General features: G+C 42.1%; 2 protein-coding genes across 14 annotated transcripts in view; both read left to right on the top strand.

The window, feature by feature from the left end:
• Window positions 1-19,731, top strand: part of grk4 (G protein-coupled receptor kinase 4) — a 40,799-nt gene extending 21,068 nt beyond the window's left edge. For 3 of the 4 annotated variants that reach the window (XM_027282394.1, XM_027282392.1, XM_027282395.1), the window contains exons 6-16: window positions 4,676-4,768; window positions 5,377-5,440; window positions 5,769-5,909; window positions 9,920-10,110; window positions 11,423-11,460; window positions 11,942-12,031; window positions 12,158-12,366; window positions 13,762-13,899; window positions 14,575-14,712; window positions 15,065-15,196; window positions 16,488-19,731. In XM_027282394.1, the coding sequence (XP_027138195.1) occupies window positions 4,676-4,768; window positions 5,377-5,440; window positions 5,769-5,909; window positions 9,920-10,110; window positions 11,423-11,460; window positions 11,942-12,031; window positions 12,158-12,366; window positions 13,762-13,899; window positions 14,575-14,712; window positions 15,065-15,196; window positions 16,488-16,544 (1,291 nt within the window). In that variant the 3' untranslated portion in view covers window positions 16,545-19,731. Of the gene's footprint in view, window positions 1-4,675; window positions 4,769-5,376; window positions 5,441-5,768; window positions 5,910-9,919; window positions 10,111-11,422; window positions 11,461-11,941; window positions 12,032-12,157; window positions 12,367-13,761; window positions 13,900-14,574; window positions 14,713-15,064; window positions 15,243-16,487 lie in introns of all 4 variants that reach the window. The other variant, XM_027282393.1, reaches the window with a different exon arrangement.
• Window positions 19,732-20,332: 601 nt separating this feature from the next.
• The window catches only part of htt (huntingtin), a 30,014-nt gene continuing 29,329 nt past the window's right edge, over window positions 20,333-21,017 (top strand). For 5 of the 10 annotated variants that reach the window (XM_019278162.2, XM_019278164.2, XM_027282386.1 and 2 more), the window contains exon 1: window positions 20,334-20,724. In XM_019278162.2, the coding sequence (XP_019133707.2) occupies window positions 20,627-20,724 (98 nt within the window). In that variant the 5' untranslated portion in view covers window positions 20,334-20,626. Of the gene's footprint in view, window positions 20,725-21,017 lie in introns of all 10 variants that reach the window. The other 5 variants (XM_010734639.3, XM_019278161.2, XM_019278167.2 and 2 more) reach the window with 2 other exon arrangements.

Here is a 21,017-nt window from a genome sequence, read left to right as displayed (position 1 = left end):
GCTGATTGGTTGGCTGAAGTTCTGGTTAGATATCATTGGCTGTTGGAGCTTTTCTTGGTTTCATTTTGCAGGTAAATTGAGATTCATACTGTTTGGTAACACAATATATTTAGTCCGTTGTTCAGCTCTAATCTCTATAAACAGACATCTGCGTATGAATGCAGAATTAGTAGGCAAAGGACCAAGATCTTGATATTGGAAACCTTCTGGTTTCTGTTTGTAGTGCAGGTAGGATTGAACAATCACAGTTGAATGGGCTTTGGTTGCATATGGGTTGCAAACAATCAGCGTAGAGAGCAAGAAATGCAATCGTAGAACCCAACGTGTTCATATGCACATTTCTGCTCATGGAGATTTGCCGAAATGTGTCTTTTCTCGTATATCACGTTGCTAATTGGACTGCAGAGAAGGTCTTGGCCCAGATATCTGTTTAGTTATCCAGATATCCACTGGCTACACCGGAAGCTCAGAAACATTGGCCATTCCCTCAGAGGCTAAATCGTTGCCATAGCTGATGGATAGCGAGATTGGTTCAGCTCTACCCAGCAAAAGGACTCCTCGTAGGAAAGTATACACGGAAGATTTTTGCCTGATTGTGTAAACAACCTGCTAGTGACTTGGCAGAAGATTATTTGCAAATGAGATGTGTACAAAAACCTCAGTGGACTGAACAGACCCACCTTTCTTTAGACCTGACAAAAGCTGAGCTTCTGTAAAGTACTAACTTTAAGCCACACAGGCAGGCTGATTTAAGCTGGAAACACTGCGACCAGCCTATGATTCACTTGAGCTTTCGCCCCCCCGGGGGAATACCGGAATCTGCTAGAAGGAGTTCTGGAGCAAGGGGAATCATGGTTGGGAAAACACTCGGTTGTGTTCTCAGGCTGCGCTCCTGTTTTGGCAAAACATACGTAGAGAGCTGTTCGAGAGCCGCTGGATTTATAAAATCAGTAACCCATATGCTTCATAAGCTGGTAATGCTGACTGCGAAGGATGGAAAATTACGCTGTAATGAATTTGTTTCCCAGGCATGGATTTATCCAGCATATGTAGACTAGTAGTTTTGTGAAATGCAGTGATGTGGGTGTAAGTCATTAATTTATCTTTATTGTTGTGTGTGCTGGTCTGGTTTGTTTCAGAGTTTGGACAGTGACATAATTGGCAGTGTAGAAACATAGCAAGGTGTGTGTGTGTGTGTGTGTGTGTGTGTGTGTGTGTGTGTGTGTGTGTGTGTGTGTGTGTGTGTGTGTGTGTGTGTGTGTGTAAGAAGGCAAACGTTCTGGTAGAGGAGGTTTGAGCTGGGCAAGGTGGTAGACTGTGAAGCTGGAAAACATCAGTGGTTGAGGTTAAGATGAACACACAGACACATACACACCTGTTTTCACTCGTTGGCATCTCAGGTCATGTCATGGTCTGTTGGGCCTGTTTCCTTCCCTTCTGCATACATTTTTATTTTAACACCTTCAGAGTAGTCAAATCACACCAGGCAGGACAGAGAAATGGCGTGAGAAAGAGAGACGATGGCGAATTGTAACGCTGAAGTTCCACGCTTTCTGCTCTAGAGAACACTCCGTTCAAAGACTGAAAACAGAGTGAGCGAGGAAGTAAAATCTGGGTAGAAAGCACAGCATGAGGGGTTAGGTTAGAAGACCCAAGGGGAGCAATAAAAAGGAGCGCAAAAGGGAGGAATGGAAAGAAAATGTTAAGGAGAGCGGGACAAAACAGCAGAGTGTACAAACACAACACTGAAAGCAGCAGCAGCAGCACTTAAGATGTTTTTGAATAGGATTCCTGTTAAAGTTCGGTCATCACTCCTTCCACTATCATTATTTTTTACATTTCGTCGTGGAATTTTCATTTTCTTGAATTTTCTTATTCCGATATGTAATTCTGACCCCGGCCTTATTCCGTCTTTTTCTTCCCCTCCGAGGGAGAGCCTGTAGGAAAGCATGGTGCTGCACGTGGAAACATGACTTTTGGCAGAGCCTCACACCCACTAGCAGAAATGCATTAGCTCACTCATGGATTTTCTTCTGCTGCAGTGGAACATACGGTTATGTCATACCAAGAGTAAAGCGTGGCCTTCAGTACATGTGTATCGTGGTGTTTTGTGTATCGCCATGCTTGACAAAGGTCCGTGTGCTGATTTTTCTCTCCTTTTATTTTCCTCTCGCTCTCCGGCTCCCTTCTTGTAACAAAAGCCATATTGTAGCTGTGTTTATTTCTACTCCCAGTGGTGTCTGTCTGAGGCTCGACTCCAAGCCAGGCACTGCTAGGCTCCTGCCTTTCTGGAGCCCCTTTATTGAAGTATCCGGGACCAGTCTTTTACGACTGAGTGAAGCCAGTTGACCTGATAAGTAAACATGAACAAGACGCTGAGCTGAGAAGCTATATTCATTCTGGTCATGGTTAGATGACACGTCTGAGACAGAACTTGTATGCGACCCTTAGGGCTGTATTAAAAACCATTGTATCTGTAGAGGTTACAGGGCAGAGTTTTACTTAGAGCTTTGAAGTACATGTTTAGGAACAGTTCTTCTGCAAAGGATAGATGGACATTCATCTCATGTCCAAAGCAACTTGGTCTCATGATGACATAATTCAGTTTTCTTTTACACAGCAGAGGGTGCTCCCCTTGTGGAAACTCTCTACTCTCGAGCCTTTTTGCCAAGAACAGCCACCCCAGGGCCGCTGGTAACCACAGGCAGCTTTTCCGCATCCTCCTTTCGTGATGAAGTAATTTTAAAACACGGTCAAGGAAAATCTCCTTGCCAAATATGAGCATCTCTTCATCATTCGGGTAGTAGAGGAGGGGATATCTGCTGCTACGTCGGTTTTTCAGTCATGTGCTGTAGGTTGGAAGAGGAGGTTTGGATCAACAGAGGAACAGTTACTGTCTGCTATAGTTCAGGAGTAGTAGCTCTTCAAACTAGGCATGTACCAATTACATTTTAAAACCAGTGAAGTTATACGAAATTGTCACCCATTCAACAAATAACCACAGAGAGTGTGTGTGTGTCTCTTTTTTTTTTCAGAGTACAAATACAGACATGTGAAACAGGTTAAGCTTTTCTGACATACCTGTCTTAAGATAATTGAATTTTACAAGTGCTTGCCTCTGGCATTTGGCTCAGTCACTCCGCTCCCTCGTAACACATGCCTTAAATCTTTGCTTCACGAAGTTAAAACTTTTGTCTTAAAACTCAACTGCATTAGAAGCTTGTATTAGCAATTTATATACTTTTCCTGAACCTAAACATTTATTAAATATGTACTGAGATTGACCATGAAAAATGAAATATAAAATATAACTTTAAATTACTTTTTTTGGCCTTTTAGTTTTTTGTTTTTTTTACAAACTAGCCAACAGTTTTAGAACACAATGTAACTAGAGTAAATGTATCCTCATTTTTGGGGAATTATTATGCATTATTGTTTTGAAAATGCTGACACGATGGTCACGATTCACCCGTGTTGAAATATCTTTTCCAAAATGGACGCCTTGAAATAACAGGATCTACTATCAAACATCAAGCGTGTTTGTGGAATAAATTCAGCCATACCGTGAGATCCAGGGTGAAAACCTGCTGACTCATACGTGTTGACTGAAGACAAAGAGCCAGACTAAAGAGTCTGACCCACCACTGCGGTGTAGTAATCTCAATGTTTCCCTCTGGCATTAGGCCTCTCTCTCCGTTTAAATACATTATCTGTCGACAACATTGACAGCAAGGACAGTAGATTTCTAAGGCGCTATAATAACCGCAACATTTTTTTTTTTTTTGCTGACCCAGTCAGCAAAAACTTATTTTCCTCCACAGCCCTTGGAGTAACTGTAAACCTGTCTCAGTACAGTTGAGTTCATGTCTCTGTTTGGTACGACGGTGTTAAAGAGGACATATTTTTGTTTAAGTCAAACAACATCTGTAGTCAAAGCAGTGAAAAAGGACACTCATATGAGAAGCTGGCAGGGTCATGTCAAAGAGTCATGTTCTTACAACTCTCAGTGGAGTGATGGTCGACGTATGGTCACAAGGTAATGAGGCTGCGACCTTTCACGACCCCCTCCTCCTTTCCTCGAAAAACTTAACTCAATCCTTTGACTTGTAGCAGGACTTTTTTTTTTGTTTGTTTGAATATATGACATATTCGCAAAACGCACACACTCAGATTCATGCGTGAGGTGATGTGAGATTAGACGTTGGGCTCAACCTCTCTGCTCTGTAAAAACCGGTTTCCCCAAAATCCCCCGTTTCCTGGTTCAGTTGAGAGGAATGTCTCTCTTCAAAGGCATTTTTCATTTTTCACGGTGGTGTATCAGCACTGATCTTTTTTTCAGTCTTTCCACTGAGAGCGGCTTTGAACCGCAACACAGCCGGCAATGCCTAAACACACAGACACACACACACACACACACACACACGCACACACACCCACAAACACACAGACATACTCAAACATACACATGTGATTCAGGGGTTAGTCAGATAAAGAGGATGTGTGTTTGTAGTCACTGGAAAGATTAAAAAGGCGTTCTCCAGCTGTCTGTTTGTTTGTCTGGAAGATTTGGAAAGAAATCTTCCATGTTTTGTTTTTTTTATTATTTTTTTTATGTTTACATGTACATGTTGTTATTAAATGATCATCAACCCTCTTTCTCTCTCCCTCCCTACAGAATAGTTCGTGATTATTTGAGTGGAGCTCCATTTTCCTCCTACCAGGAGTCCATGTACTTCTCTCGCTTCCTGCAGTGGAAATGGTTGGAGAGGTGCGTAGCCACTGCACGTTTTACACTTAAAACAAAGCAGACGCGCAAACCATTCTTTTGTTTTACGCACCTGTGATCTTGTACGCGTTCCCTGTTTGGGTTTGCATCGCTCATTCCACCTCTTTGTGTGCTAAGGGAGGCAAATTGTTGTTTAAACTTCCAGCACATGTCCCGACTGTTTGTTTTGGACAGATCCTTATTGCTAGAGGGGAAAAAACAACAGATAAAAAAGTTCATTATTAATGAAATTTAAAAAAAATGCTGATGATGATACTTTTTTGTAATAAATGGCAGAAGGAATGCTTACAACAAGCACAAACAAACGTTCCAGTATACAATATGTAGAGACGAGGAGTGACCAAGGTGCACCGGAACACAAAGGTGGTGCTGCCAATCAGTGTTTCTGTGTGAGTGGTAAATAATTGATGATGCTTTGCATAATGGCTGGGTAACCGAAGTGGGGTGGAAACAGCAGTCATCAGTGTGGATTAATAATATATTAGAGCATTACTCTGTCTGCAACATCACATGGTCTTGAGAGAATGGCAGCACCTATCAGTTATTTTATGTCTACCTCTCTTTGTCTTTCTTCTTTCCATCCCCTGCAGGCAACCAGTAACCAAAAATACCTTCAGACATTATAGAGTACTAGGAAAAGGTGGATTTGGCGAGGTGAGTGTCCCTGCGATCCAGTGAAGTAGAAATTATTAGCTATACTGCAGTGTTCCGGTTATTAAAGTTTTTAATGGTGGATACTGAGCCAGCATTATGTTCCCTTACTCAGCACGTTTGGAAATGAGATGTTAACGTTAATGATTTAAGCTGCTACAAGTAGTCTTTTAACAGTTAGTTAATGCAGCGCTGTTTATGTCCCCTAATGCCGGGTGGGGAAATCTGTGGTGGTGTGACACATTAACTTCCATTAGTTAGTTTAAGTGGGATTTTTTTATTTTTTTATGCGCATGTGTGTGATCATGTTTCCTCATTCCTTGTTTTCCAGGTTTGTGCCTGCCAAGTACGTGCCACCGGTAAGATGTACGCCTGTAAAAAGCTGGAAAAGAAACGAGTGAAGAAAAGAAAAGGTGAAGCAATGGCACTAAACGAAAAACGCATTTTAGAAAAAGTTAACAGTAGTTTTGTAGTAAGTACTACCTTTTTCTTATTCAACCTTTCAACAGAAATGTACCTGTTTTGTCTGTCTTGTTTGCGTGTGTGTGTATGTATGTATGTGTCGGGGTGTGTGTGTGCGCGTGCGTGTGTGTTGTGTATGTGTTTATTGTGGCTCCAGGATCCTCCAAAAGAAATTGAATGGCGTGTTTGCAAAGGCTGTCGATCAGCTGTAAAGGACAGCCGCTGTGACTCAGGTTCTGCTTGTTTAATGCCGTTCACACCAGGTGGACGAGTTTGTGAGCGGAAAGAAACGTGATGGGATAAAACCACAAAAGGAGGGTCGATGAGGCATGTGATATTATTGACAAGTCGCAGGTGACTGCACACAGCATACAGGGCAGTGTGCAAAGATGTGCGCACATTTCGACTCAGCTTGGGTGCACATCAGCAAATGAATTGAGGTTAATAAACCTGATATTTTGCTGTGCAAACATGCCAAATTTGATTTCATTTGGAGTATACTGTCAGCCTTAAATCATCTGTGAATGTATTTTAAAATGTGATTGAAATCTGTATTTTGCTGCTAAACAATGTTTTAATGACGTTTCTAATATGTTCTTCTACAGATTGTTCGTTATATTTATGTGCTTTTTGACAGGTGTGTGTAATAGATTGTTAGGAAAATGAACACATACACCCACCATGTGCCTCTACACCTATTTTGGTCAGGCTCTTTTTTTTTTTTGATTGAACCTGTGTGATTTTATCTTTGTGCCCTAGCCTGAACACAACTGGTGGATGCATACTTTTTAATTGTCAGACTGAGCCGCACTTTTTTCAGATTCGAAACTGTGACATGATTCCAAAGCAGTAAGTGTGGGCATGAAATTTAAGGAAGTGTGAAACACCGCAATATGAAAATGACTTCCAAAGAACTTCATAAGCATACTTCCCTCATGAGATAATTATGAGAATTGCTCTTCCTGGTAAACCAAACAAGCGTTTGACACCACACCACAAGAGGCAGAAAAAAAAAATCAAGGTGGCTTCAATGCCCTCCAAAGACACCGTCTCATACCAAAGTTATTGAATTTTGTGGCACATTTTAAGTTTCATAACAGAGCAACAGCATGTAGAAGAAAGTAGTACACTGTTGTGCTCAGAGAATGTGAAAAAAAAATCATTACCCCGCCACCATACCACCATGCCTCAGGCTCTTAATGGTGGCGTTGCTCTTGGCTGATTTTCCTATGGAGGATTTTCATAAATTGAGCCATCGTCATGAGTAAGCGGTGGTTTTTGGCTGGTGCTGCGATGCCAAGCTTGAAGGTTTTTTAGGCAGTCACCTAGCTTTTCATTTCTTCCATGCTGTAGCGGAGTACCGAAGGGCACAGATTTACAGTTGACAGCTCATTAACATGTAAGGCGATACAGAGGAGCCATTCAAGACCTTTTTAAAAGGAGATATCAGAATGTCGTACGTGTAACATAAGAGAGATGTGACATGAATAAGCTTAACTTATTTGCATTAAATTCTGATTATGGAAGTTCTTGATATACACCTGGAATAAGGAAGGTTGACTTTATTAGTTGGTATTTTATTAAATGAGATACAAGTGAGGATATTTGTCAGTTCACAGATTTTAAAATATGAACCGTCTGTGTATATCTGATACAGTATACATGTCTCTTGTGGTGTCTGTCTCTGTTTATTCTATTCTGCTATCAACAGTATTTGTGTATAAAAATGCTTGAATCTGAATCCTGCTCGTCTACGCATGTTGACATCAGGAGTCAAACGCAGCTGGAAAACTAGTGATGTGTGCTTCTCTTTCCATTTCGTCCAACTGTACAACTGCCGGAGCACCAGAAAAAACATTTCAGGTGCTCCGGCAGGAAAAGAAAACTTAGCTTTGGCTCGGGGGTTGTGCCTCTCTAAAAAAAATGATTGTTCCAAAGACAAGAAAATTACAGCAAGTGCCCGTTTAACATTCTTGGAACGTGGCGAGGAGCAGCCAGGGGGATAAGCATGCAAAATTCTGGTCTGTGGGTCTGTGTGCAATGTGTGCTTTGTATATGTGTACATACTGTAGAACACGGTGTTCTACTGTTTAACCGCGCAGAACTGTGATATTGATCTGTCGTACAGTACAGTAAGCTGGACTGTAGGAGAGCGGAGCCTCCAAGCCTCTCCATGTTCTCCATTTGAAGCTAATGGTTGTGTTTAAGTCGTACTACGTGTTGGATTAGTCTGTTTCTAATGCGGCGTGAGCTATGCTATGCGTCCGTGTTTTGAGTGAGTCATGACAGAAGCATGTGTATGGGCATGCATGCATGTGAACTCACACACACACACACACACACACACACACACACACACACACACACACACACACAGAGGCTGGAGTGGGCTTGTTACAGAACCTCAGACTTGCAGCTCTTGTCACCTGGGATTGGCACATGATTTTGCGTGTGTGTGTGTTCGTTCTCTGTGCTGCAGGCAGAACTGATGACTCTTCATGTGCCTCTCTACCTACGAGAGCAGCTCTGTTGCCTAGCAACACTGACCAAACAGCAGTAGCAAGGAGAAGAGTCAAGTGCTCTCTCAAACCCCTCATCTCTCTCTCTCTCTCTCTCTCTCTCTCTCTATTCTTCTTTACCTTCTTTTTTTTTTTTTTTAACAGTGCATCATACTATTAGTCAATAATACTTACTGTATGTTTTAACCAATAACACATCCACATATTTGGTGTGTGGGTGTGTATGTGTGTATGTGAGACACAGGGCAGGGTCACCCTGTTCTGAAGTCTCTAGCAGGTGAGGCCGAGAGGTAGAGCTACCTCGCTCTGATGCAGATTTGGCTGCCTTTTTGATTTTAGATGTTTTGATAGCGGTGCCACAATACGATATAAAACCGATAATGAAACACAAGTTGGACTTCTCGATCAGTGTTGTGTTAAAACACATTTCCCAAAATTGGATTATTATTTTTTTTTTTTAAAGGCTAATTACAGGATCATAAAATGACACAAATATTTAAATACCTGATTAAAGAACAAATAAGCACCAGCTTCACTAACTGTCTCGTCCATAACCCGAGAAGATGCCGCTCCAGAGGAAAGCAAAGCGGATGTAGCGATGGCGTGATCTGCCTCCTTTGAGAGTAAAGTCATTTCCAGTAAGCCGATTGCCTTCGGTTTTCTTCACTTTATTGCATTAGCATAGATGTCGGGATTAGTGGGAATTTGACTGCACAATTGGAAAAACTTTGCACTTCTTGAGGCTCTTTTTTTTCTATAGTGTATTATACATTTTAAAGAGGATCCTGACAGCCAGCCCAGTGTGAGGGGCATTGTTTTGTGGTGCCAAGTTCAATAGATTTGTCCAATACTAATGAATAAACATGGTTTTTGGAAGCATGCATAATGCTGTGTGCTTTGGCTTCTAGTACTTAATTGTATATTTGTTTATATATAGTGTGTGTGTGTGTGTGTGTGTGTGTGTGTGTGTGTGTGTGATGTTCACTTGGTCCTAGACTTTTTCCCATCCCCTCCTTTGGTACATCTCTGACTATATAGTCTGAAGCAGATGGGATTCCTCCTGATGGCAGCAACATCCTGCTTGTACACAACGGCACATGCACACAGAATATACCCTGAGTGTCACTGACCCATGGGGAGGGGGGAGAGGAGGGGGAAGGTTGGTGGGAAATAAGAGAGAAAGATGGTGGGATTGGAGGGAAAGGAAATTAAGCAATCGAGTAAGGAGTGGAGAAGAAGCTTCCATGTCTGTGATATATCTCACTGTGTTTTCCCTTGTATACATTCCTGACATTCCGTCTGAGATAATCGATGGTTATTTGGAACATTAAACAAATGAAATGAAACAATCATGTTCCTCTAGCCACCCTGTCTCTTACCACTGCTCTTCCCTCTTCCTCCTCCCTCCCCCCTCTCTCTATTCATGCCCTCTTCTACTCTTTGACCGGTCCCTCACCTCCCTCGTTACCACTTCCCCCCCAAAATTTTCCTCCCTCTCCAGGTTAGTCTAGCATATGCCTATGAGACCAAGGATGCGCTGTGCCTGGTGTTGACCATAATGAACGGCGGTGACTTAAAGTTCCATATCTACAACATGGGAAACTCAGGCTTTGACGAGCAAAGGGCCATCTTCTACGCTGCTGAGATCTGCTGTGGCCTTGAGGACCTGCACCGTGAGAGGATAGTCTACAGGTTGGGTCACACAGGGGTCAGACACAGTTTTGAGGGCAACTGCAGATGGAGAATCATGAAAGATTAAAAGTTACTTTAGGCTGAGCCAGGCTTTACTGTCTCTCCTGGTACATGTTGTCATACTAGGACACTGTTAAGTAAGCATGGAGGCTTTCCAAGAATATTTTGAGGATAATGTCCTTTTTAAAGGGACATTTTGCTTTTAAATCTCAGTGTTTATGTTGTGAGAAGCATGGCCAATAAAAAACGTTACATGATGTCTTTTGTTGCTCTGAAGGCAGCTTTCTAAAGTTTGAGAAAATAACCCCGGTGACGTTGTAGTGAGGCCATCAGGATTAGCCTTGAAAATGATTTTTTTTTTACAGTGTTTTTTTTTTTATCAGGCACTGAGGGTCTAAATGACAAATGCTACCTGGTTGCATTGTGGGAAATGTAGGATGTGAGCCTGACTCCTACTAAAAGCGAAAAAATCATGACATCGGGCGTTCTACTCCTTCAATTTTGTCCACTTTAAGGAAATGCAGCAGCAAATCGATGGAATTCCCCCTTGAATCCAAGGACAATTGACCAACCTCACCAATGCAAGAGGTCTAAAACAAACTGTTTGTCCCAGCACTGCCGTTCCATTAGAGTGTTTGCAGTTGTGTAAGATTGGGACAAGTGCAAATAGAAAGCTCTAGATGATGAAGTGTCACTCGATTAATGGAGTACTGATTTCACTGAGGTGCCATGTACCTGTCACACTCAGTAGAGCTTCAGAGTAATGCTAACATAAACACTGATGTTCTTAGAGGACACATGCACCCACATACACATGGCCAGTGTAGTCATATAAACACACTGTTCCTTGATGTCTGCATGTGTTACAGCAAACTTCACAGTTGGCATTGTGCTCGAGTCTCTTTTTGTTTTAAATGAAATTAAAACAAAAATAAAAAAGTAGTCATAGTAACACATTAGTCCTCAGTCAGGATGTTCTGTTGCAATGCTGTTGAGAACAGCTCAGAACAATATAACGTACGATAACAGCATACGATAACGCAGCAATTGAAGCAAATAAATATATGTGCGCAGATAAGAATCTATTAATCCACATAAAAAGGATTGTAGAAGCTTAAGAAGGGAAAGCACACTGGGCAATAAAAGACAATGAAATGTCAACATGATGACAAGTTAATAAAGGATACAAATATTTATCCAGGATTTTATTGTTATATCCTTGTACTCAAATGTTCGATTTTTTTTTTTAATACAAGCACAATATCAACAGAACGACTCCCTAATGTGTTCTTTTTTTTTTTCTCTCTCGCAGGGATTTGAAACCTGAAAACATCCTCCTGGATGATCGTGGTATGTTCCAGTTTTATTCTTTTCCTTTTTGTTTTACGATTAAAGTCAGAGTGTGGGCACATTTCCGGCTGTTATTTATCTTCCGCCGTTGTTTTCATGTAAACTGTATGTCACAAGTTACAAGGCAGATGACAAGTTTGTAACTAATCCACTTTGTAATGTGCAAGCACATCATCTCCTCACCTTTCACGGGCTTTAAGTTCTTTACATCGTGCTCTCTCCTCTGAGTCATGCTCCCGTATCATCTGTTCTCTGTAACGTGGTCTTATCTTGAAATAGAGGAGTCTCCTCCATGTCTCTTCCTAACCTCTTACTCTTAAGTTCACATGCTACTGTCAGAGCACTCTGGCTTCAATACGGACCTTTGCACTCATAATTATTGTCCACATATATCTAGGAAATTAAATGTAGTCCTTTTTTAGCAACTAAAAAAAGTGTATATTTTTTTATTAAACATGTACATTCTGTGGTTCTTGTTCAGGACACATCCGAATTTCAGACCTGGGTCTTGCAGTTCAAATCCCTGAAGGAGAGACGATACGAGGGAGAGTGGGCACTGTTGGATACATGGGTAAGACCTCTGATACTACCTCAGCACTTCTGCCTCATTTGCCTTCTCTGTACAAATTCTACCCCTCCTTATGAAACTTCATTAACTGCCCCTGATCGCTCCTTCCTCACTCCTCATCTCCATCAGCTCCCGAGGTGATCCAGAACGAGAGCTACACCGTCAGCCCAGACTGGTGGGGGCTCGGTTGCCTGATTTTTGAGATGATACAGGGCCAGTCGCCCTTCCGCAAGCGCAAGGAGCGCGTCAAACGGGAGGAGGTGGACAGACGAGTTCGCGAGGACCAGGAGGAGTACTCTGATAAGTTCTCAGAGGAGGCGAAGGACATCTGCAGACAGGTGAGAGGGATGAGATGGAGGCGACTGATGGCTGCGGGGTTGGGAGAAAGGGTGGAGGGAAGAGAGCACATTAACAAGATTCTTTGACAAATGAGAACATGGATGAATGAGGCTGAGGGGATGATTGAATTGCAGGTGTATACAGAAAAAAGGTTGTTTCTTGAACAGCTATTTAAAGCTTAGATGATCATATTTTATATAATTATAATTTGGTGGTCTACTATGTTCAAAAGCTAATTGCTAATGTTATTGGTCTGTCGTTTGGTGCTGGACAAGTAGTATACGGAGGCTTTGTGCTGATTAGTACAAGTAATGAGGGATCCAAAAACCAAAACAAGGATCTGAAAAACACTGAAATGCTCTGAGGGGAAGTGCAACTGTGACACTGTGAACTCATTACGACAAGCAACCTTTTATTCATAATAGATTAATTTCAGCCGGTGTTAATATAAAATGTCCTTCACATCCTGTCATAGTGTCACTCTTCTGTGCTCCAAGAGGGAGCCACTGAGCTGCTTTGTCTCCGAGCAGGAGGGGGACAGGACGTTTATTTGTGTGACGCGTTGGAACATTCTGACCCCGAAGGTTGAGCAGATTCAAAGACTCCCCAGGGAGAGGAGGAGTGGAGGGAGGGAGGGAGGGGCGGTTTAGGCAAGAAATGGGAGAAAGATGATAAGGAAGGGGAGCGAATAGAGGAGGTGGAGGAAACTCTGCCATGCCGGAGAGACGGCTATTACCACAGCCTAAAATAGACGAGTGATCCGAGTTGTCAAAAGCAGAAAGTGAGAGTGTGCTTTGAACGCTGGTGTAAATTGGGCAAGAGCTGCGCAAGGACGAGAGAAACACGTGGGAAGTGGTGAAAAAACTGAGAAGCTATTGCTTTGTTGATTCTGAAAGTCATCAGCTTTTTGGGCCAGTAAAAGTGTCCACTAGTAGCCAAAGCACTGAACAGCACTCATCCACTTCATAAGCTTGCTGTAGTGTAGTAGGTGGTGTGGTGGTAATATTATCCAGAAGCTCTCATAGAGACTAGAGAATGGCGCTCTCTAATTCCATCCATGATAGTTCTGCATTAACCCCTGAGTGTATGGATTTGTATTTGTCTTTATTAGATTACGCTGGGTCACATACATGAAGTCAAGAGGATTAAATACAAACTACATCCATGTGTGTTCTTTGTGTACATTGAACTAGAGGGATTAGTCAAAAAACTATCAGGAGTTATCAGACATCGCAGGAGCCACCCTCCATTTCCTCCTGCGTTTGATTCATGATAAGATAACCAGGCTTACATAGACGTTTAGAAATCTAAAACATATTAAGCTCTCATTTATCTACCAAAGCCTGCTGGGATAACAAACTGCCTCTCTCTGTCTTTCTCCTGTTGCGTGTCAGCTCTTGGCGAAGGACCCCAAGGAGCGACTGGGTTGCCAAGGTCGTGGGGCCATCGAGGTCAAGCAGCACCCCATCTTCAGAAACATCAACTTTAAACGGCTGGAGGCCAACATGCTGGACCCTCCGTTCAGCCCTGATGTAAGAACAGCATGTACATCACACACACACACGCGCAGGGCATACAGGCTCAAATCACAGCTCGAAGCCTGAAAACCACAGAGAGAAGCAAATCAGTATACAGGAAGTGCCACTGTCACAAGTAAACAAACACTTCCAGTATGAGCTAGTTATCATCATAGCTGGGGGGGTGGTGGTGGTGGTGGTGAAAGGCAGGATTGTGGTTTCTAGTGTCGTGGTTCGAAAATCTTGATTTATCCTGTTCATCACTAGTAGCTTTTTAATGCTTAACTCTCAAGTGTGAATATCTCATCTGGATGAAATGTACTGTGAGCTTTTATTGCGTGCTTGCATTCATAGATGTTTTCCCCCCTAACAAAGCTGTTCATAGAGAGAATCGTCACATTTTCAGCGTCATAAATAGCCCACGTGAGGCACCGAGAGGTTAAACCAATAGTTAAAAGCAGATAGGGTTATCTGCGTTTCTATTTTTGGTTATTCAGGTCAGTAGGGCCTTGCTGAGGAAAACAAAGCAGCAAAGAGTCCTCAGGCGTGTGATTATTTCCACGTTATTTTAAAAAAAAAAAAGCATCAGATTTGATGTATTTTGTGTTTTATTTGACCCCCTTTGGTCCAATGACTTCTCACACTTTTCTCTGTTCTCTATCATTCTTCCTCCTTCTGCCTCGCTCTCAGCCTCGGGCCGTGTACTGTAAAGACGTCCTGGACATTGAGCAGTTCTCCACTGTCAAAGGCGTGAACCTTGACCCCACAGACGACGACTTCTACCACAAGTTTGTCACAGGCAGCGTCTCCATCCCGTGGCAGAACGAGGTACTGCAGGCTCACACCACTGAGATGATGTCATCGTTCAGTGCCACAGCAGACAGACGCAACGCAGTACAGCACTGTGGTGACATAGGAATACCTGCGTTAATGAAGAATACCTTCCTTTAAGAGCCATGTAGAGGGATAGATGCTTTTAAATGTGAATATGCCACTGCGAATGAGTCAAGTTACTGAATATGTATGAGGCAATGTGTGGAGGTGTTCATTTACATCTTAAATGCTCCGTCCAGGTGGAGGCTTAAACAGCTGGCTGTAGAAAAGGTTGTGTTATAAATAAATGACTGGTAAAGAAGTGAAAGTTGTCAGGAGAGATAACCGCTTAAACTCCTTTTTGTAGATGATCGAGATGGAGTGCTTCAAAGAAATCAACGTCTATGAGACTGATGGGACGCTGTGCTCAGACCTGGACGTGAACCGGCCTAATCCTCCACCAAAGAGAGGCTTCTTCTACCGCCTGTTCAGACGAGAGGCAAGTGCTAGTGCTCCGCCAACTGTCCGAGGGGGTGGGGGCTAAGGTACTTCCTCTCTTCCTTCCTTCCTTCCTTCTTTTTCCCTTTTCTTCCCCCGCAGGCCTTGTCCAAACTCGACATGTGAAAAACGTCACCCCTGTGAAATGTTGTTGTTGTTTCCAGTTATTTCATTCCTAGTTTAAGTTGAGGCCTCTCTTTATCCTTTTTTTTTTCTCTGGGGTTGAAAAGTTCATTCTCTTATTAATCTCTTTGCATTTGTATTTCTGTATTTGTTGCTAACATAAGGAATCTCTTCTTGAGCGGAGCTGGTTTGTCGGAAGATGCAGTTGGCATATTACAAAAACGTTTGTCAGTGGTGAAAAATGGTTCTCACATCCTTTATTGGTTTCAGGAGCTACTCGGCTAACAACTTATTTCAACGGTCTCTTAGCTGTTCTGTATTTGTCTGATCTTTCCTTGAACAGGGTACAGCTGCCACCGGGGAGTGACATGTCCCCCTTACCAAAAAATCCTATCCTATTTTTTGTCCGCCACAATAAAAGTTAATAAATTTATCATCATTATTCCAGCTGATCAATGAAAAACTGCGCTACCTCCAGCGGGGTCGCACTGATTTTCTTTCCTCCTGTACAGCCCCACGCTTTTTAAAACCTTTCCTAATGTACGCATATTATCACATCCACTGTGTAACAATAGAATATCACCATGTCTCTACTCCAGCATGAAATACAACACAGGTCCCAAGTGAAATTGATGTCGGACTTTTACAAATTGAGTCAAACCAAAGTTTTGGCTTCACATGACACACGAACAGTGGCTTTCTGGCACACGAAGCCCTAAAAGCAAACTTTTTCCACATGCAGAAACAAGTGTATACAAATCTCACGAGAGTTTTGCAAATATAGGGTCACCACTTAGACACGACCTTGGTGGAGAAAGACTTTAGGGACTCTGCATGTTTTTCAGTTCAAAACAAAACATCAATCAAACTTAAGGCAGCTCTTTCGAGTACTTATAAAAAATCCCGAGGAAACTACGCATCATTTGATGCAGGGGCAGTGAGAAAAACATAAACATACGTAGCACAATAATCTACTTCACCATCTTGCAACCGATGTCTTATCTTTGAACCTGACGTGCGTTCGAGTGCTTGACAGAAATACCTCGTGTGACATGATGGAGTCAAGGTATCAGGAGTGTTTATGTGACATCATCTTGCATGCGTGAGATGGTGCGGGGATGAAAGTTGCTAATGTTAAGTGATATATCCTCATTTTTGATCCTTCCCAGGTCTGTTTTAAGAGCGGTTACAGTGACGACGAGATCGAAGAGCCCTCGCGACTTTAAACCACTCCCTCCACCTGCCTCCTCCACCCTCTCTCTCCCCCCGCCCCCCCCACCCCTCGCCGCTGAACTTCACCACAAACTCCGAGTGCAAATCTTAGGAACTCAGTGAATGTTGACCTGTATTTATGAGCTGTATTAAAAGTGTATTATAATTAAAGAAAAAAGTATGAGTTTAAAGATTTTGTACATTTGTACTTGAATTTATGTCTAGATGTATATTTTCACTAAAGGTTGTATTGTACAAAAAGCCATAAAAGTACCACTTGAATGCATACATTACATTTTTATTTCCTGTTTATTTTCTTTTGGAATGAGTATGGATAATGTGTATTGGGGAGTTTTTTTTTTTTTTTTTTTTTTAAGAAGCACAGTACTAGTAGTCTTTTTATTTTTCTCAATGTAGCATAAGGCCTTTTTTGTTTTTATATGTGCTGTATGTTTGTCATTGATTTGGCCGACGTGACGTTGTTGTTAGCACATCAGATCCACCCGGTCTCAAACTCTAACCCTTAGCTACTGCGCCTTTCAAGGCTCAGATAGATCTGAATGAAACGTGTAGATCCAAACAATATGGGGGAGAAATAAATCCAGTCTAACATTGCTGTGTAGTAAACTCTCTTGTAGGTGCCTAGACCGATTCTAGCAGAGATGGCATGGATTTATTTCTGACAGTCTTTTAGTCAGCATGTGCAACAACAAGAATCAAGTAAAAAAATACAGTTTCAAACATTACAGGCTTATTATTGAGGCTTTGTTTCCCGGAATATAAGGCCTGATAATTAGAATTCTTGGAGCTTTCCAAACTCCTCACATGAGTTGCAAAAGGCTCAGAACATTAACTTCAGATGCCAGACAGTGTTTCCTCTGGGAGCACAGCTGTTAAGTAAAAGTCTGTTACATTATTCACTCAGGCATACCAATGTTTGTGATTTTTTTCCCCCCTATTTTTTCCTGCTTCTTTTTGCTTCTACCTAGCTTTTCTTTATTTTTATTTTTTTCTGATGTGTCCAGTTACTATTGACCTCTTTCATGTGCAGAGTGGAAATCCTTTGCTAAGAAATATCGCTAGGACTGGTTGACTGGTAGAAGGAGTTTGAAACATAGAGTATGATAAAGATGATTATGGGACTGTGTCGGAGATCTGACCTGAAGCTGACAAGGGCTTCATTTAGATAACAAATTGCTATTGCATTAAACTAACTTCCATTGATTCAGCTGTCAGCAACTATCAGCCTCTGCGCTGAGTCAAGATACAACCTGCTTTGGCCTCTGTGCCTGTCGGCCACATATCCTGCTAGTGGACCTCCAGTTAGATCCCGTGGCTTTAGCCGTGTTTGTAGTAGATGAAAGTACCATTTCCTAATCGTAATATAGCACCCTCCTTTAACTATACCATCAAAATCCTGATGTTCTCTCATAGATTGACTTGAGACAGTTACTTGTGTGTGTTCAGACAGGGAGGAAACATTGCAGTATTTCCTCCCAAGTTCACCGATCATGAACAAATACATCTCCCCATCGTGTTCTAATCAGGATTTGTTATGTTCAATTGGCATTCAGAGGCATTCGATTATGACTTGTGCTTTTGAGGCAGTCGCTGTTTACTCCCCACCACATGTTTTAATGCTGTGAATACCCAATCTGGACATGTTAGCTTTGTGTGTGTGTGTGTGTGTGCATTACACTGTATGCAAATGCAGCTTCTGTTCAATCTAATTCGTTGAAGAACAACAGTACAATAGTTCAAAATCATGTCAGGACCTGAATGTCACTGAATTTGAAACTTATTCCAGACGCTTACATTTGAAATGGTACGCATATATAAATCCCCCCCCATCTCGTTGGCTTTCTCTAAAAGATTTTGTCCCCTGTTGCACATTCCATTATCAAAAAAATCAGGAATAGAACGTGTGCATCTAGCTGTTGCTGGCTTGTCGTCACTTGAGTTTCTGAGTGTCTTTGTTTGTTTTGTTTTTTTATCATTATTTTGATTTTTTTTTTTTGTTGCTCTCAGGCACATTTTGAAGCTGATTTCTCTTGCCTATGTAGATTTTAGCCTTTTAGCTCTTTAGCCTCAAAAACCTTGTAAATGATGTATTTCTAACATGTAACTAAGCTCTAACACACATTCACTCACTCTCACAGGGAAACTAAACTGTGTTTGCCACCCATGCCTCTGTCATTGTTTGACCTTTACTCTTATACCATCCATATAGCAGTAAAGAAATCCTGTTTAGTTTCATTGCACTATGGTGGTGTTTTGACAATGACTATAGGAAAGTGTCTTTAACCTTTTTGCCAATGATACCAAAAGCAACACATCAAGTAAATCCAACTTGTTTTGTTATCAGAAAAATTAACTGAAGAAAGACTGTCAGCCTTTTTATTGTACGTGCCAATTTACCAGCTTCAGTTCTGACATCCCGCCTTTTTTCAACCTCTTTATCATTCCGTCCACTCTGAGAGAAATTCCTTCACATAAAGGAACTTTAAACAGCTCAACAGTTTTGAATGTCCGCACTAAGTGCATTGTAATGCCTGTTTTAAAAAAAAAACAAACATATGTTTTATTACTCAAGCATGTATCGGTTTGTAATACTTCAGGTTCCTTGTATATGTAAATGATGACCTTCTAGTGCCAACATATCTCACTGGTATCTGAGGACAACTTTATAAATGGCAAGGTGACCAGCTGAGTTGGCCCCGTTTGAATACATAACCAGCATTCCTTCTCTCCTGCCTTTCCTCCAAGGCGGTGATGGTGAGTCTTCTCCTTTTTAAAAAGAAAAGAGAGAGAAGAAAAACAAAACAAAAAAAAAAGAAGTGCGATGGCGCTCACCAGCAACGTTTAAGAAGCGAGAGATCCTCAGTTCCTTGACGTCACTTGAGGCTAGTTTTGGAATAACCACCTGATAAATGCCTGGAGGTTCTCCGGGGGTTTCACACTCCTCTTTGTCCAGATATGTCAGATATGTGATGTTTTTGAGGAATGACAAAATGCGTCATTGGTATTCAAACGGGGCCTGGGACTTCTTGATTTTTCTTCTTTTTTTGTATCTGTACAGTCATGTCGTTCAACCACTGCAGTCATTGTTAATTCTTGTACAAGTTGTATCACTGGTTGTTGTACCATATCTGACATTTGTAATTATGAAATAATACACTGCCATTTGTATAAAAAAAAAAATACTTGTGTCTTGACTTTTTTGTGTCTATATTCATTTGTGTGTGTGTGTGTGTGTGTGTGTGTGTGTGTGTGAATAAAGGGGCATAGGTGGGACAATATAAATAAGAAATATTATGTCCAAGCCACAAAATGTTTGTGCAATAGTGGCTTTAGACGATATTTGCTGCAGAAGGGACTTGCGTAAAGCTCTCACTGCTACTCCCTTCACCCGTTACATGGGGATTTATTACACAATAAAGTTATAGATTTCTTCCTATTGGTCAGTTGTCATTTTTGTCTGCCCCTCCCATTGAGTCAGAGATGGTGGGTGTTATAAGCTACAGTGTTAATTGTGCAAGAGACGAATGAGTTAGATCTCCCTGCAGCTTCTCAGTTTGACACACAGGAGGCTCTCCCCTTTGTCACACCTCCCACTCATCCTTCGGATAAACGCCACGGCTGCATCATCTAATATGTTTTTCACAATCTGGACGTTAGCGGTCCCGTGACAGCAACAATAACAACAAAAGGAAAAAAAAAGAAAACTCCTCGCCACTCATTGGCTCTTTCTCAAGTCACTCAACACAAAGCCGCCGTCTGATTGGTCGCTGACTTTCCACCGCCGCCCCTCTCTGTCAAAGCTCTCACATATGCCACTTCCTGGTTTGATCTGTCGGCAGCGCTGCATCAAAGATGGCTCGTTATCAAGCAACGTTTAGTACACTCAGAAACAACAGTGTGAAAGAATAAGAGAGCTCTCGGCCGAGAAGAAGAAGGAGGGAGAGCCGGTGGTAGCTGTCGCGAGCAGTGTTAGCACGCTCGTCGCGCTACGCACCCTCTCGCTCTCTCGTGCGCTAACTTGTCCCCGCGCTGCTAGCCACTTAGCTCACACAGTAAATATTAGCTGCTTGCTAAAATGGCCACCATGGAGAAACTGATGAAGGCCTTTGAGTCTCTCAAGTCATTCCAGCAGCAGCAGGGACCGCCGACCGCCGAGGAGCTGGTCCAGAGGCAGTAAGTGGATTTTTGTCCTGCATGTCGAGCTAACGTAGCAGGTAGCTTAGCTCTGCGCTCAGGTGACCGAGGTTTTTAATAGCTGCCTGCGAGCTAGTGACGCTAACATTAAAGCTAGCACAGTCTAAGCTGTTATTTTAAGCTTCTCCGCTATTTTAGACACATTACGACATTGCACCGGTGCTCGACGAGCCCTGTGGGTCTGGCAGTGATATTTATTTGAGTGTCAGCCAGCAGGTTTTTGTAAAGTTTCGGAGGCTAAGCCAGAAATCCGTCTGCTAATTGATACCAAC

This window comes from Larimichthys crocea, chromosome X (assembly GCF_000972845.2).
Source record: "Larimichthys crocea isolate SSNF chromosome X, L_crocea_2.0, whole genome shotgun sequence".
NCBI lineage: Eukaryota > Metazoa > Chordata > Actinopteri > Sciaenidae > Larimichthys > Larimichthys crocea.
Note: the sequence above shows the minus strand (reverse complement) of the source record. Positions and strands in the feature narration are given on the sequence as shown.